The 14,541-nt window shown below is 42.9% G+C and overlaps 1 protein-coding gene across 1 annotated transcript in view; it reads left to right on the plus strand.

The window, feature by feature from the left end:
* Window positions 1-14,541, plus strand: part of AGBL3 (AGBL carboxypeptidase 3) — a 23,246-nt gene continuing 8,705 nt past the window's right edge. The window contains 10 exon segments of the mRNA XM_075429468.1: window positions 1-173; window positions 1,427-1,487; window positions 2,757-2,939; window positions 5,622-5,729; window positions 9,037-9,175; window positions 9,693-10,472; window positions 12,037-12,199; window positions 13,298-13,424; window positions 13,947-14,044; window positions 14,203-14,282. Of these exon segments, the coding sequence (XP_075285583.1) occupies window positions 12-173; window positions 1,427-1,487; window positions 2,757-2,939; window positions 5,622-5,729; window positions 9,037-9,175; window positions 9,693-10,472; window positions 12,037-12,199; window positions 13,298-13,424; window positions 13,947-14,044; window positions 14,203-14,282 (1,901 nt within the window). The 5' untranslated portion in view covers window positions 1-11.

Genomic DNA, 14,541 nt, shown 5'->3' on the forward strand with positions numbered 1-14,541 from the left:
GCAGTTGCGGGATGGCGCCGTGTCCCACTCCCCCTCCGGTGCGGCGGGCGTTTGCGGCGGCTCCGCGGGGGCTGGGATCACGGCGGTACCGCCGCTGCGGGATGCCCTGTCCCGCCGGCCGGGCAGCGAGCGGGGACGGGGAGAGCCTCGGCGGCGGGGAGGAGGGCGGCTCAGTAAGTGGCGCCTGTGCCGCTACTGAGGTGGCCGCAGGGGACGGGGCAGCGGCTGTGACTCGTTCGAAGCGGCTGCGACTCGTTCGAAGCGGCTGCCTCTTGCCCTCGGGAGGACTCAGTGCGCGGCCCCCGGAACACACCCTTCCTGCAGGCGCCCGGAGCACGCCGCGGAGCGCGCTTGTCCCTGAGCCAGGTTCTGGGGCCTTGCTGCGTGTGGCGCTCCCCAGGTCCCCGCGCTGAGCGCTCCCCCCGACGCTGCCGGCGGTGCCGGGCCCCGCAGCTCTGCCTCAGCGAGCGCGGTGGAACCCGCTGCTCCGCTCCGTCGCGTCCGTGCGTCGGTTTGGCGGCGGCGCTCGGTTCCCGGCCCGCACAAACCGAGCTCCGCATCAGCTGCTGGGCTAGCAGATTTTTAGGAGTCCGGTATTACCTTTGCAAACGTGGTGAATGTAAATAGGAGCAGTAAATCAAGCTGACAGTGCTTTTACCAGCCGAGAAATGCATTTGATGTTATCAACATCTGTTTGTAGTCAGGAAGGAAATTTGGGTTTTTATTGAATACGGTGGTGATGAAAGAGGACTAGGTTGCAAACCCAGGAAATAAATGTTCTGTGTTAAGCACGGTGAAGGGGACAAGCAGTGTTGCCTCCGAGCTGCCTTGCCAATGTGCTTCGAACTCAGCCCAAGGTAGCTGGTCGCTTTTCATGGCCCACGTCCTCTTTGGCTGCCGAGTGGTGCTTTTTTAATTTTTGCCAAGTGTAACGCCTTAATTCCCCAGTATCAAGTTCCTCACCTCCCTGGCCTAGTCCTTACTGCTCTGGGGTAGCCTGGCACATGTTTGGGCTGCTACCAGCAGGGCTGTCCTAGCTATTCTTTTCCATTTCCCTTCCTCCTCTTAGATCAGTAGGCTTGTTTGATGAGTGGGATCAGAGGGCTAATTAACGCAGCTGAAAACCAAACATTTGTTTCTTATATTAGTTTTCCACTCAAGCTTTTCACACAACAGTAGGAATACTAGAACTGCAAAAGAGAGGCACTGGCGAAACAGAAGAGGACAATTGAGAGCATGTCTGCTTTAGGCAGCAGCCAGGAATAATGACAGAGTACATGGCCATGTAGATTTGGCCTAATTCTTACTCAGGACATAAAGTAAACCAAAACAGAGGCAGCTCTTCTCTCTGAAAATAACCAAGATCAAGCTCTCCTGCTGTGGACTTTCGATTTTATTCAATATTTTAATTTTCTTTTTTTTTTAGGATGAAGGCCGCTCTAAATGCTTTGTGCCGGAAGACAATCAGCGGTGTGCTGTTCTTACAGGTTAGGACTCTTTCAGTTATTCCCCTGCATTTTCCCTGTAAGACCACAGAGTGGAAGAAAAGGGGAAGGGGGAAGATACTAGTGTTCATGTAACTGTCAGGCTCTAAACAAAATCAGAGCTAGGTCTAGTCTCACTTTTTATGGTTCTTACCTAGGTAAGTAATTATCTCAGTTCCATCTTGCAGCATGCCCTTGATCACCCGTTTTCACTGATTTGGTATTATAGTATCCAAGTATCCATCAGAGTTAGGTATCCACTAGAGTTTAAAAATGTGTTCAGCAGTTTTGTTTTGATTTCATTTACTTCGCACATATGATGTCATCTATGCCTGAAACCAGATCCTTCAGGTGAAGCGCTTTTGCTTTCTATGCTCCTTTTGTTGTGAAGAAAAGTAGATCTAGAGACCAGGTCTAAAGCTGATTAGATTTTTTTTTTTTTCTGGTAAAATAAGTCTTACAGGTGCCAGTATCTGATTCAGACCCAAAGCAAATACAAAAAATTTTCTATGAAACAAAACTCCTGTCTTTTGGCCTATTCTAAGCAGATAGTGGGAAGGGCAGGGAATGCTTTGGACAGGGATCTTTTCATAGCTATGAAAAAGACAAGTAATTAACTCTGGGCAGTGCTGCAGTCAGTGCACGGTACCAGCAGTCCAAATCATCCAATTACTAGATTTTTTCAAAGCCTTTTCTCTTCCTGTCATGTTTTCATTCAAGTGGCTTCTCATAATTTTGAAGAATTCCTTGCTGACAAGCAAACCACTCCATCTCCTCCAAGTGTACAAAATTCTTGATAGCATCAGATTGTTACCTCTCCTGTCATGCTAGTCAGTACTACCTTGTTGCATATTCCCTGTGTGATAAGTTTTGTAGGAATAAGCTTTGTTTATTATTTGTATATTCTGCGACAGTACAGATTTTGACTCAGACAATGAGATTGTAGGCCCTACCATAACACACTAGTAATAAAAGCAGTAATAATGGAAGGTGCCAACATTTTCTATAGGAACCCACGTAAGCTCTTCTCTGCTGCAGTTGGATACTTGATGTGCTTTATGGCGTAATGAATTAACTGTTCATTCACATTCAATGCTACTTTTAAGTTCAATGTGATTTACAGGATGGAGCATTAAATTTACATTTCAGTGGGATATAGTTTTATTGTGCCATGCTTAGTTATGTTAATTTCACATAGATGATCTCTGCAGCCTGTTTCCATTCGGAAGAGCAAGAGGGACTGATGTCGGTGGTTCTTTTACTTTCTTATAGATTCAGTTTGTGCTCATCTTTTTCCGAGGGCAAAACAGATTCTGCTGTCACCTGACTCAGAGACAGTGGTACCCCAACCTCAGGAGCCTCAGAATCTGGATGATTCGTTGCCTGCTGGTCAGTTTTCCCTGGTGTACTGGCCACACCAATGTGAAGTCATCAGGGACAGAATTGAGCACATTGGTAAGTTACTGTGTTGTGCTTAAAATCTTGTGTGTGGGCAAAGAGGAAGCACACCTTATATATAAATAAAGCCAAGAATTTATTGTTAGTATAAGTGAAATCTTAAGAGACAAATCATTATTAGTCCAGATCTAATTGCTATGGAAAAATAAAAAAATAATAATGCAGTTAAATTTGTTATACATGTGCTTCATTCATTCATGTGGGCTGGATGAGTGGTCGGTGAAGTGGATAGAGAACTGGCTGAATGGCAGAACTCAGAGGGTTGTCATCAGCGGCGCTGAGTCTAGTTGGAGGCTGGTGACAAGTGGTGTCCCTCAGGGGTCAGTACTGGGCCCAGTCTTGTTTAACTTCTTCATCAACGACCTGGATGAAGAGTTAGAATGTACCCTCGGCAAGTTTGCTGACGACACCAAACTGGGAGGTGTGGTAGATACACCAGAAGGCTGTGCTGCCATTCAGCGTGACCTGGATAGGCTGGAAAGTTGGGCAGAGAGGAACCTGATGAGGTTCAACAAAGGCAAGTGCAGGGTCCTGCACCTGGGGAGGAACAACCTCATGCACCAGTACAGGCTTGGGGTGGACCTGCTGGAGAGCAGCTCTGCGGAGAGGGACCTGGGTGTCCTGGTGGACGACAGGTTAACCATGAGCCAGCAGTGTGCCCTGGCTGCCAAGAAAGCCAATGGGATCCTGGGGTGCATCAAGAAGAGTGTGGCCAGTAGGACGAGGGAGGTTCTCCTTCCCATCTACACTGCCCTGGTGAGGCCTCATCTGGAGTACTCTGTCCAGTTCTGGGCTCCCCAGTTCAAGAAAGATGAAGAGCTACTGGAGAGAGTCCAGCGGAGGGCTACAAGGATGGTGAGGGGACTGGAGCATCTCCCCTACGAGGAGAGGTTGAGGGAACTGGGCTTGTTCAGCCTGAAGAAGAGAAGGCTGCGAGGGGACCTTATAAATGCCTACAAATATCTGAAGGGTGGGTGTCAGGAGGATGGGGCCAAGCTCTTTTCAGTGGTGCCTAGTGACAGGACAAGGGGCAATGGGCACAAACTGAGGCACAGGAAGTTCCGTCTGAACATGAGGAAGAACTTCTTCCCTCTGAGGGTGACGGAGCACTGGAACAGGCTGCCCAGGGAGGTTGTGGAGTCTCCTTCTCTGGAGATATTCAAGACCCGCCTGGACAAGATCCTGTGCAGCCTGCTGTAGGTGACCCTGCTTTGGCAGGAGGGTTGGACTAGATGACCCACAAAGGTCCCTTCAACCCCTACTATTCTGTGATTCTGTGATTCTGTGATTCATTCACACCCTTTTCCTGGCTTCCCCTTCCACTGCTCCTCTAGGCCCTAAGGTCAGTGGTTTCATTGCAGAAGTTCCGTTCTGGTGGAGGGGAGGGGTTGTTTGTTGCAAATTGTCAGCCTCTGGAGTCCTTTGCTGGGAGAAACACAGTGTTCACACTGATGATACCTTCTTCCTCACTCTAGGGTCCACATAGCTCTGGCGTCATTTTCATATTTTTGCTAGCTCACTCTCACATGCTCCTCTTTCTTCATCTTTCTTCATCGGTCTGCAGCTCCATGTTACATCTGAATTTACTGTATACGGTATTCTTTACATATGTTAGGTATTATTTCCTTGTTCTCTTTATTACCTGTGATAGGACTTTAATCCAGCTCTTGGTCTGCATTTCTACACAGAAAAACTGCTTGTTATTGCTGTTCATATAAGCATATGGTTGTACCACATAAAGATAAACAAAAGTAAAGCAAATTAGCCGTACATACCTGGTCAGAGAAATTGCTGTCACAGCTAAAGTAAGTGAAACAGTGCTGCAGGCAGATAAAGAGAAGTACAGACAGACCAAACTAGACAAGTCTCAGTCCTGAGGTCTTGCAAATTCATTACAAATCTCATGTCCTGTTACTAGCAATGTCAGTACTGTATTTCAGGTCTGTACGGTTAAATATGAATGTCAGCTAATAACTGCTTTTATGCAGTCTGTATAAAAGTCATACTGCAAACCTATTTCGAGATAGTGAAGACTTGAACAGTCTCTGTGCTTTATAGATAAAACCATTTACAATTTGGAAGTAATCAGTAGAAACTGGAAATGCATGGAGGTGGGACTGAGACACCTCTGCCCTTGTTCTGTTACCTTTGAAAATATAGGTATCCCAGTATCTTGAATGGGATAGGACTGCTGTAAGTATTACAGTAAGGAAAGGCCTACTGTCAGAATAAATTTGTGTTCAACAGATCTTTGACATGCCAGGCAGATGTCGTACGAGTTGCATGGAGACACGGCATTATAGCCGTGTAGCGTCTGTGTAGTCAGCAATCAATGACTTCACTCTGTATTTGGAGCATCTGTTTTCCCAGTGGTACCAGTGCTGTCTAATGTTCACCATTGTCATCCTCACTGATGGTAAACAAGCTGTACAGGGAACAGAAGTAAGTTTGCACAGCAAAAGTTACTCCATGCACAGATTGATAGGTATTTTTATTTGGAGTTATAGTGAAGATTTGTTCACAGATTCAAAAAATGAGGTTCAAAAGGGGGATTCCCTATTCCTTTGTGTGCAAGTGATATAAATAGGATGAACCACTTTTCAATGTGTCCTTTATAATATGAAGACTCCAATGCAGTCTTCCTGTTTGTACTTCTTCTGTCTGTCTCTTCTTTTTCAGATTGGGTACCCACTGCCCCTAAGCCATTGTATGCTCCAACAGGTTTGGAGATGATGCCGCCATACCAAACTCCTGACAAAGGCACTGTCATTTATCTAGGAGAAGAAGGTGGGAACACCCTGAGAAATTTTACTGTCAGCAGTAGGTAGATGAAGCACCTGCTTTGATCTCCTTTATGAACCTAATTCAAAGCCTGATGAAATCAATATGATTTTGTAGGGTTATTTTAGAGCACTTTGGAATAAATTATTTTCCTGTAGATAAGGAAGGAAATTAATTACACAGCTGTCTCATCATCCATAAGTTCTGCTTATACTGTTAATTATCACAGAAGTCCAGCTCAGCTCAAGCCATTGTTCTCAGTGAATAACAGTATGAACCAGCCTAAAATGAGTTTGTTGGGAAAATATGAGTGGAGAAGATAAATTCACAGCCCAAAGAGAAAATGAGAGAGATGAGAGCTGTGTTACTGCAAGACCAACACTAAAGTCTGTGTTGGGAGAATGTTTTATTATCTTGTTTGCTATAGTGGTTTTGCCAAGACTTATAACCAAAATCTGGCCAGACTGGATCAGTGCTTGATTACAAGTTCCTAAGTCTGGCAAGGATTAACTGGACAGAATTCAAGGGAGTTAGTTGCACGATTCCACCATTACCAGTTGATGATCAGAGCTTTTTATTCTTTCCTGTTTTTGCTAAGTTGATCCAGTTGCCTTGGATGAACTTGGAACTTCTGGCAGTTGTTGATTTTTGTCCTCGGCTATTTCTACGTAGATAAGAAAGGATAATAATAGTTTTGCAATGCTAGGATACCCAGTTGTGGCCACAAAATTTTCAGAAGCACAAAACTGAAAGGGAGCTGGCATACTTCTTGAGATCAACACCATTGGTAAAAGCTCACAATATACTGAAAAGCATTGGTACTCTCTGACATTATGTTTATTTAGAAATTAGCTACTTCTGCAGTAGGGTGTATTACCTGTCACTAGCAGGTTGCTACATTTGGTGGCCAAGAAAACTGGTAACTGCTGTGTGGCTAGGAAGGAGCCTCTGTCCTCTGCAGCTGGACCTGCTAATTTATTGCAAGGGATAAGATGTGGAGGACCACTCTGAATGACAGCTCCCCGCCTTTTGGAAAACAAGGACAGTGATTTCTGTTATGTTCCTTTAGTTGCTGTTCTTTGAAAATGCAACTTCCCATGTCCTTTATTACTGACTTGAACTTCATGCACAGGTGACTGGGAGCGGTTCTTTTTTCAGCCTGTACAACTCTCCAGTAAAGTGTGTATTTTGGTATCATGGTTCTCAGACTTCGTTAATGAAACTTTCCAACCGAGGAAGGGAAAACTGCTGGCTTTAAGTATGGCCAGTTCTCCCTCCTGCTCCTGAGGAATGATGTTGTGCCAGTAGGTACAGGCAGTTATCAATTCCTCGGCTAGCAAACATCAAGCAGCAGCAGAATGTGAATGTGCTTGCTATCACTGTGAAGACTGTATCTAAAAATACGGATAGCAATAGTCGGTATTTTTGACTACAGGGTGAGTTTTTAAGTGACTGTAATTGTACATTCACTGCCTTAAGTGTGCTGCTTTGCCCCCTACACTTGGGTTTGGCTGGTAGCAGGACCATCAGAGACCTTCAAAGCTCTGGATCCTTTACTTTCCCTTCTCTGCTTGCACCAGACTCCTAGTACAAATTGGGCTGCTGGGCACCGCAGCCAGCTTGGGGACAGGAGCAGGTGGGAGGAGGAGGAGAACTTTGGAGCCCCATGCAGTTAATCTACTTCTTTCTGTTCCTGGGACAGAAACCCCCAGCTTGGTAGCTTTGCCATCAAAATTATATAGCAATAAATGCAATTTTTAAAACCCTAAAATCCTCCTCACAGAGAAATTCTGTAGGGTAGGACAGGGATCTGCATTATGCAGATTTATGCCCTGAGTGCCTCGGACTGGCATGCAATGAGCCATCGCATCCTGTGGGAGACAGCAGCAGCAATCTCCTTATTCCCACACGGTTTCAATTTGAATTCAGCGGGAGATGGGTGTTACTGCCTGTCTGGGAACTACCTGCTGCTGAGTTCCTACGGACCCTCCTAAAATCTTATGTGGGAAAGAAAAATACAATCCAATGGTGACTCCTATGCAGAAAAATCAAAATATCATGAGAGAGACCTCAGATTTTATGCATGCATTTTGTTCTATAGCATTTGACTAGTACAGATGTTTCCAGAAGCAGTTTTACTGGATGAATTACTGAAACATTTTTCTTCGTTAATGTTAAGGAAGAGCATGAAGAGGAAGGGGAGGGTAGAGAAACTGGAAATTAAATTCCAGCTAAGAAGAAAGTAATTATTCAAGTAGGTATCCCAGACAGCAAAGCTAACAGTCCTTCTCTAATGAAAACCCCCATGGTTCTGTAGTAACTTCAATAATGAAGAACAATACACTGAATATGGCATGTTTTGTGTATGGCAACAGTGATTCAAGGAATGAAAAAATTACTTCTAGGAATCGTGGCTTTACGTAACTTCCCTGAGTAGTACTGTGAGGGCTTTAACACTACAGGAGAGAATAAGACAGATAGACTGCTGCAGGATAAATCTTTAGCACAGGCTCAGTCAAGGAAGGGCAGACACAACTCTGATCTGCACGAGGGCTGCTGTGCAGCTTTAACCCTGCTGTGTAGTACAGGGTCAGTCCCCCTTATCTGACAGCATGGTAAGGCAACTGCCCAACCAGAAAAGTCAATTCTTGCTGATGGCAAATCTAGAGTTTCTGTTTTTTAATGAACTATGGTAATGAAGGTTGTAGTAAAAAGTTCAGTTATGCCTCTGTGAGTGTCTCATCTGAGGAACAGTGAATGAGACAGCAGAACAGAGCAAAAGGGTCTACAGGCTCAAACTGCACGCTAAAAGTGATGTGAAAAAATCACTTGCAATGTAAAAGTGAATGCTGCTCGGTCTGGTCATCATCTTTTTTACTTCTAGACTAGAATAATTGAATACAGAGATTTAAAAACAAACTGATGGCAACAGCTGTCAACAACATATGATTTCTGACTAGAGAAGTTGCCCATTTGACTGGTGAAAAGACTGGAGGGAGCCGAGTCCTAGAGTCTTTCCACCTAACTCAGTTACTTTGCCTAAGTACAGGATATGAATTACCCTTTGCTCATGCAGAGAGACACAGGCATCTGCAAGACACAGTCAGATCTTGGACTGGCTGAAATCCATAAGGTTAAGTGGGAATGGGCAACAAAACCTGTGTATAATTTCTTTAACGCTTACCTAAGATATGCTTTGAAGTTCAGCTTCATGCGGTTGTCTGTTTCTAGAAAGAACTTGCAGAAGAATGCAGGTATTCCGGAAAATGACTCAGACAGAAATGAAAGACATCTGTTCTGCTCCTTCCCCTAGCTAACAAAAACTCCTGCTGTATGTATTCCTGAGTGAGAGGTCTCTGCCCCCTGAAGCAGATCCTCCATCAGAAAGGGGACAACACACTGATCTTCGAAGCACGGTTTGAGAGTGGGAATTTGCAGGAGGTGGTCAAAGTGTAAGTTTCTAATCCTTTTTTATTAAGATAGAGTTATTATCAAAGTTGTTATCAACAGCCTGCTATCAGTTTCTAAGCAAGATGTGTTACTCTGGTTTTGTAACTTGTTTTACATTAGTTGAATACACTTCAAACGTAGTTTCAGGTAACCTTCACACGAAATGGTCTGATAGCCATTCCATACCACTGAACATTTTCTATAGGTGATAATGACCCACACAAACTCAACATCTTTTCTTAAGCACCTCCTTCTAAAGCATTGTGTGGAGAACATTTTAGAAGTCCTAGTTATTATTAAAAGTCCTAATGAAGACAGCAGTTGCATTATTGACACATTCGGTGCAATTAGGCATCTTTTCTTGGCAGCTGTATAGACTTTGATTTATGACAGCACAGATCAGATTTGCACCTGCTTCACTTCAGGGTGCTTTTTCATGGCAGTCCGCAGTATTTGACACTGCATCGTGCTACAGTGCTAACCACCATCACAACTGTTTGTCTTCTCTCTGCCTAGCAGCAATGAATTTGAGTACCAGCTGACCCTGCGCACCGACCTCTACACAAGCAAACACACACAGTGGTACTACTTCCAAGTAAGCAATATGCAGGCGGGGATGCCCTATCGCTTCACTATTGTCAACTTTACCAAGCGTAACAGCCTATATAAACGTGGCTTGCGGCCACTGTTGTACTCAGAAGTCGATGCTAAGAAACACAAGGTTGGCTGGCGAAGGACTGGAAATGAAATCAAGTATTACAAAAACAATGCGGGCCGAGGTAGACTTCAATATTTCTCACTCACTTGGACGTTCCAGTTCCCTCATGACCAAGACACCTGCTACTTTGCCCACTGCTATCCTTACACCTACTCCAACCTGCAGGAGTACCTGGGGGCCATCTCTAATGATCCAGTGAAGTCCAAATTCTGCAAGATACACGTCTTGTGCCATTCACTGGCAGGAAACACAGTGTACGTTTTAACTATCACCAACCCCCCCAAAAGCGGCAAAGGCACCGAGAGGAAGGCTGTGATACTAACTGCGAGGGTGCATCCAGGAGAAACTAACAGTTCCTGGATAATGAAGGGCTTTCTGGATTATATTCTTAGTGATACAGGCGAAGCTCAACTCCTGCGGGACAATTTTGTCTTCAAAGTGGTACCCATGTTGAATCCGGATGGTGTGATTGTGGGAAATCACCGCTGCTCTTTAACAGGTCAGGACTTGAACCGAAAATACAGGTCTAACGTGAAGAAATTGTATCCTTCTGTCTGGTATACCCGAAACATGATCAGAAGGTAACCTCATTTTCTTTCCCTTTAGAATAGATTATTTTCCTTTCCACTGTCTCTTTGTTAGTGTGGCTTCTCTGTGTCCTTATTGTTTTGGTATTGTTTACACCTTTGACCTGTACACAAGCCTTTCTGACTGTTTGTAGATGTTCAGTTGCATTTCAGAGTGGCTTATTTTTTTCTTCAGTATTGTGCAGGTTTTCCTTTAATATCCTTTCTCCGTTCCTGGTAATGTTATATCGCCAAAGTAAAAAAGTTTTCGTCAAAACATTTTCAGCATATTTCTCTCCACTATCCTCTGCCAAAATCTACTTATCAAAGTCTTTATTTGTTTCATTTTCTTCTTTTCTGGCATATAACCCCATCCTAGAATGAAGTTAGGTTCAGACTAGATCCCAGATGCCCAATTGACAGTGAAGATTGCCGAGTTTACTGTATGTTTTACTAAGGTTGGATTTCATATGCAGACTTCCAGTCACAGAGACGTTGATATGCTGGGTATAAAACTAAACTTTCGGATATTAAACTAAACCTTCAGCTAGAAACTAAATCCGTCTGGCTTAACTTCTGTAACAGATCAATACAAAAAAGACTCTTGTGCAGAAAGCCAGTGTCAGAATTAGTACTTTTAATGGTTTTTATTTAGTTACAGCCTGTTTTAAATAAGATCTTTGTTCTTTCAAATAGATGTTTTGGCATATAAATCCCTAGCTTACAGGGGATGAGCACTGCGCCTCTCCTTCTTTTCCATGAGAATTCCTGTCTCTGTGTTACTGTATGGAGACAGCCTGCACTTGTGAGTAAGTAGTATTAACTATGTCTGCTGAAGTGCTACTGACCTTCAGCCCCATATTCAGCTACTGTCAGCTGAGACAGATATGTTTATTACTGCTTCCTTCTTAGTTCCAGCTGGGATTTCCAGCTCCCGCCAAGAGTGAAGCCCCAGGTGACACACTGTGGTGCCATCACATCTTCCCTGTAGAGCTCTGCTTAGACATGAATTGGACGTTGGGGGTGTGGGTTGCTAAACTCCAATGTGTGTACCTCCGAATTTTCTTTAAAAAGTTACTTAAGCAATAATACACTGCAGAATCTTGGCACATAATAAAGATTGATGTCTCCAGTTTGATAAAGGAAAGAGTATTCACTGCTCTTTATGCTTCAGTCTCATAATTGTACAGCATGTATTATTCAATGCAGTAATGAGTGAGCAGCAGGTAAGAATAGCAGGTTTCAGCTGTACAACACGCTTGTGTGCACATCTACAGAGCTGGGCGTATGTACCTGAGCCTGAGAAAACAAACACATGGACAAAGGCTGATGATGCATACACTCGTATCTTATTTCTGTGCAATGACAAGTGTCTTATTCTGGACAGAACTGAGCAGCTTGGTACTAATCTAGCACACTAAAGGTTTAACTTAGAATTCAGAATATGGAACTTGTGTTGATTTATTGCTCTTTCGGTTACACATGAGCTTCAGTGTAATGTATTGTCTCAGACTAGTTTCTGAGGTGGAGGAAAAACAAACACTTTTAATAAATACATCTATGTTGTCCCGTATTACAGAGTGATGGGAGGAGATGATGTTTTTCTGTATTGTGACATCCATGGTCACAACAGGAAACAAAATGTCTTCATGTATGGCTGTGAGAGAAAGTGGCAAGCAAAAGCACCATACGTGCATCCACGTGTCTTCCCACTCTTGCTGAGCAAGAGCTGCCCAGATAAGGTAAGCAAATGTCTGGTTAGAAACTTCCTCACCTAAAAAGTCAACCATCATCTGGGATCCCTAATTTTTTGTTAAGGTATCACATTTACTAAAAGACTGCATTTCACCCAGTAAAATAATTTTCAATTGGCTAAAACTAGAAGTGGTAGGAATATGAAATTTTAACTCCTTTGAAATTCCAGCACTCCAAAGTGTATCATGCTGAATTGGGAGATAAAGTTAGCATTTTTAAAAGATTTTTTTTTTTGTTAAGAATAAGAAAAGGCAATATCAAAGTAACATTGCTGTAACAATGTAAAGACCTAACATTAAATATTGTGTATTCATGTATTAAATGCAACTTTAAAATACATTGTAGAATTAAAAACAAACAAATGAGCAAATAAGGAACTAAAGAAGAAAAAATGTTTCTCCAGGTTTACTCTTTCTGAAAATTTTCCAGTAAAAATTATGTCAAATTCACCATGTTTGTGTAAGATATTTCAATTAGAAAAAAAAAAAGGAAATTATGACTTTTAAAATATGTCATTTTCCAGCAAACTCTGACCGCAGTAAACTTTTGAACCAGAAGGGCTGGAAAGGCTCAGGAATAAAGTAACACACAAGTTAACCTACTAGATGTCATTGCATGCTTGCAGCTAATGCTGTTTTCCTCAGATATCAGTAAAGAGGTGATTGTGGGTTCCGTATTGGTTACATCAAACTGATGGTCTATTTACTCATGAGAGAGGAGCTATTCCAACTTTTTAGTAAATATGCATGTTGGTACATAACAGGATTTGTGGTAACTCAGCTGGTCAGCTGTCTATATAGGATCATTTAGCAACTGTAAGTACAGCCACATAAAAAATTCTTTGCAGAAGTCTCAGAAATCCTTGAAGTAAGACAAACTTTTAATCAAAGGGCCATTATTTCACCTACATCTCCGTTATACCATAAATAACAGTATGCTATATTGTGCAATATTCAAGTAAGGTAGAGTGAAAACTCACAATTGTTGACCTGGTAGATAGGATTTTAAAAAACTTGCAGGGTTAAAATTAAATTGTTGCATCTGCCTACATACTTAAAAAGTTAATGCTTTACCTGTCCTTTAAGTTCTCATTCCCAGACTGCCGTTTCAGAGTACGAAAGAGCAAAGAAGGCACAGGTCAAGTGGTAATGTGGAAGATGGGCATCAGCAACAGCTACACTTTGGAAGCCTCTATCTGTGGCTCTAAGTTGGGTGAGACAATTCCCTGTAGCTGTTTCGTGGGAATCCTCAAACAAGACCTTTACTGTTGTTTTTTCATGGAGAATGGTAGCTTAAGCTACCGTCCCCTTATTGGTGTGCTGTCTGATGATTTAAGATAAGAGCTGGAAAAAAACACTGAAACTAGGGCATTCAGCTAGCAACCTTTCAGGCCACCACTGGCATTATTGCGTATGTATCATGAAACAATGGCGTTAGTGGATGGCAAATTAAAAGCAGTAACTGAAGCCAGTTGCAGTTTTAGGAAATTTTGTAATAGTGAATAATTTAACTATGCATTATAGTTAATCCCCTCTGAGTGGATAGATTTGGGCATATAGGTGAAATAATTATCTGTAATATCATCTGTATAGAACTCTGGCAGTCATGCACCTATCTGGCAACTGTCAGTGAAAGATACGTGAGTCTGCAGTCAGCCACCATCCTGAAATACCACAGATACCCAGGAGTCTGCAGGATGACTTCATTTCTGTCTTGCTTCTGTTGATGCTGCAGGCTGCAGGCAAAGCACCCATTTTGATATGAAAGACTTGGAGTCAATAGGACAGCATTTCTGTTATGCTCTCTTGAACTACTGTGTTCATAACAAGGAGGTAAGGAAAGTCCCTCCTAGGCCTTTTCTCCTGCCTCAGTTCATCCTACTGTGACAAAACATACTCTGTAGGGTTATAGCAATAATAAATTTGATAATGGCTTTCTTTAAGCAGTAAACTAAATTTGTGGTGTTTCTTATTATTATTTGTGCCTGAAGGAACACGAGAAAGTAGTGAAGCACCAAGCCAGAGTGAACTCCAGGGTCCTGAATTCTGATGTGTTAGATTGGGATTCCAGGTAACTTATTTAGAACCATTCAGATATGCCACAGTTTATTCTATGTTCTCTGCACCTCATGAAGAGTGCCAGAGTAAATATTAGAAACGTTACTAAAATTAGAGTTTTAATTGTCACAGTCCTTAATTTAACACTCCTTAAAAGATTGCATACAAATCTCATATCCAAACCTTAACAGCCAGTTCTTTGGAAGTAGAGCTCTGTATCTACCCCAGGTGGCCTTCCTGAGGGGAAATGAAACTGCTTTGGTGCAGAGCTT

This window comes from Opisthocomus hoazin, chromosome 8, assembly GCF_030867145.1.
Source record: "Opisthocomus hoazin isolate bOpiHoa1 chromosome 8, bOpiHoa1.hap1, whole genome shotgun sequence".
NCBI lineage: Eukaryota > Metazoa > Chordata > Aves > Opisthocomiformes > Opisthocomidae > Opisthocomus > Opisthocomus hoazin.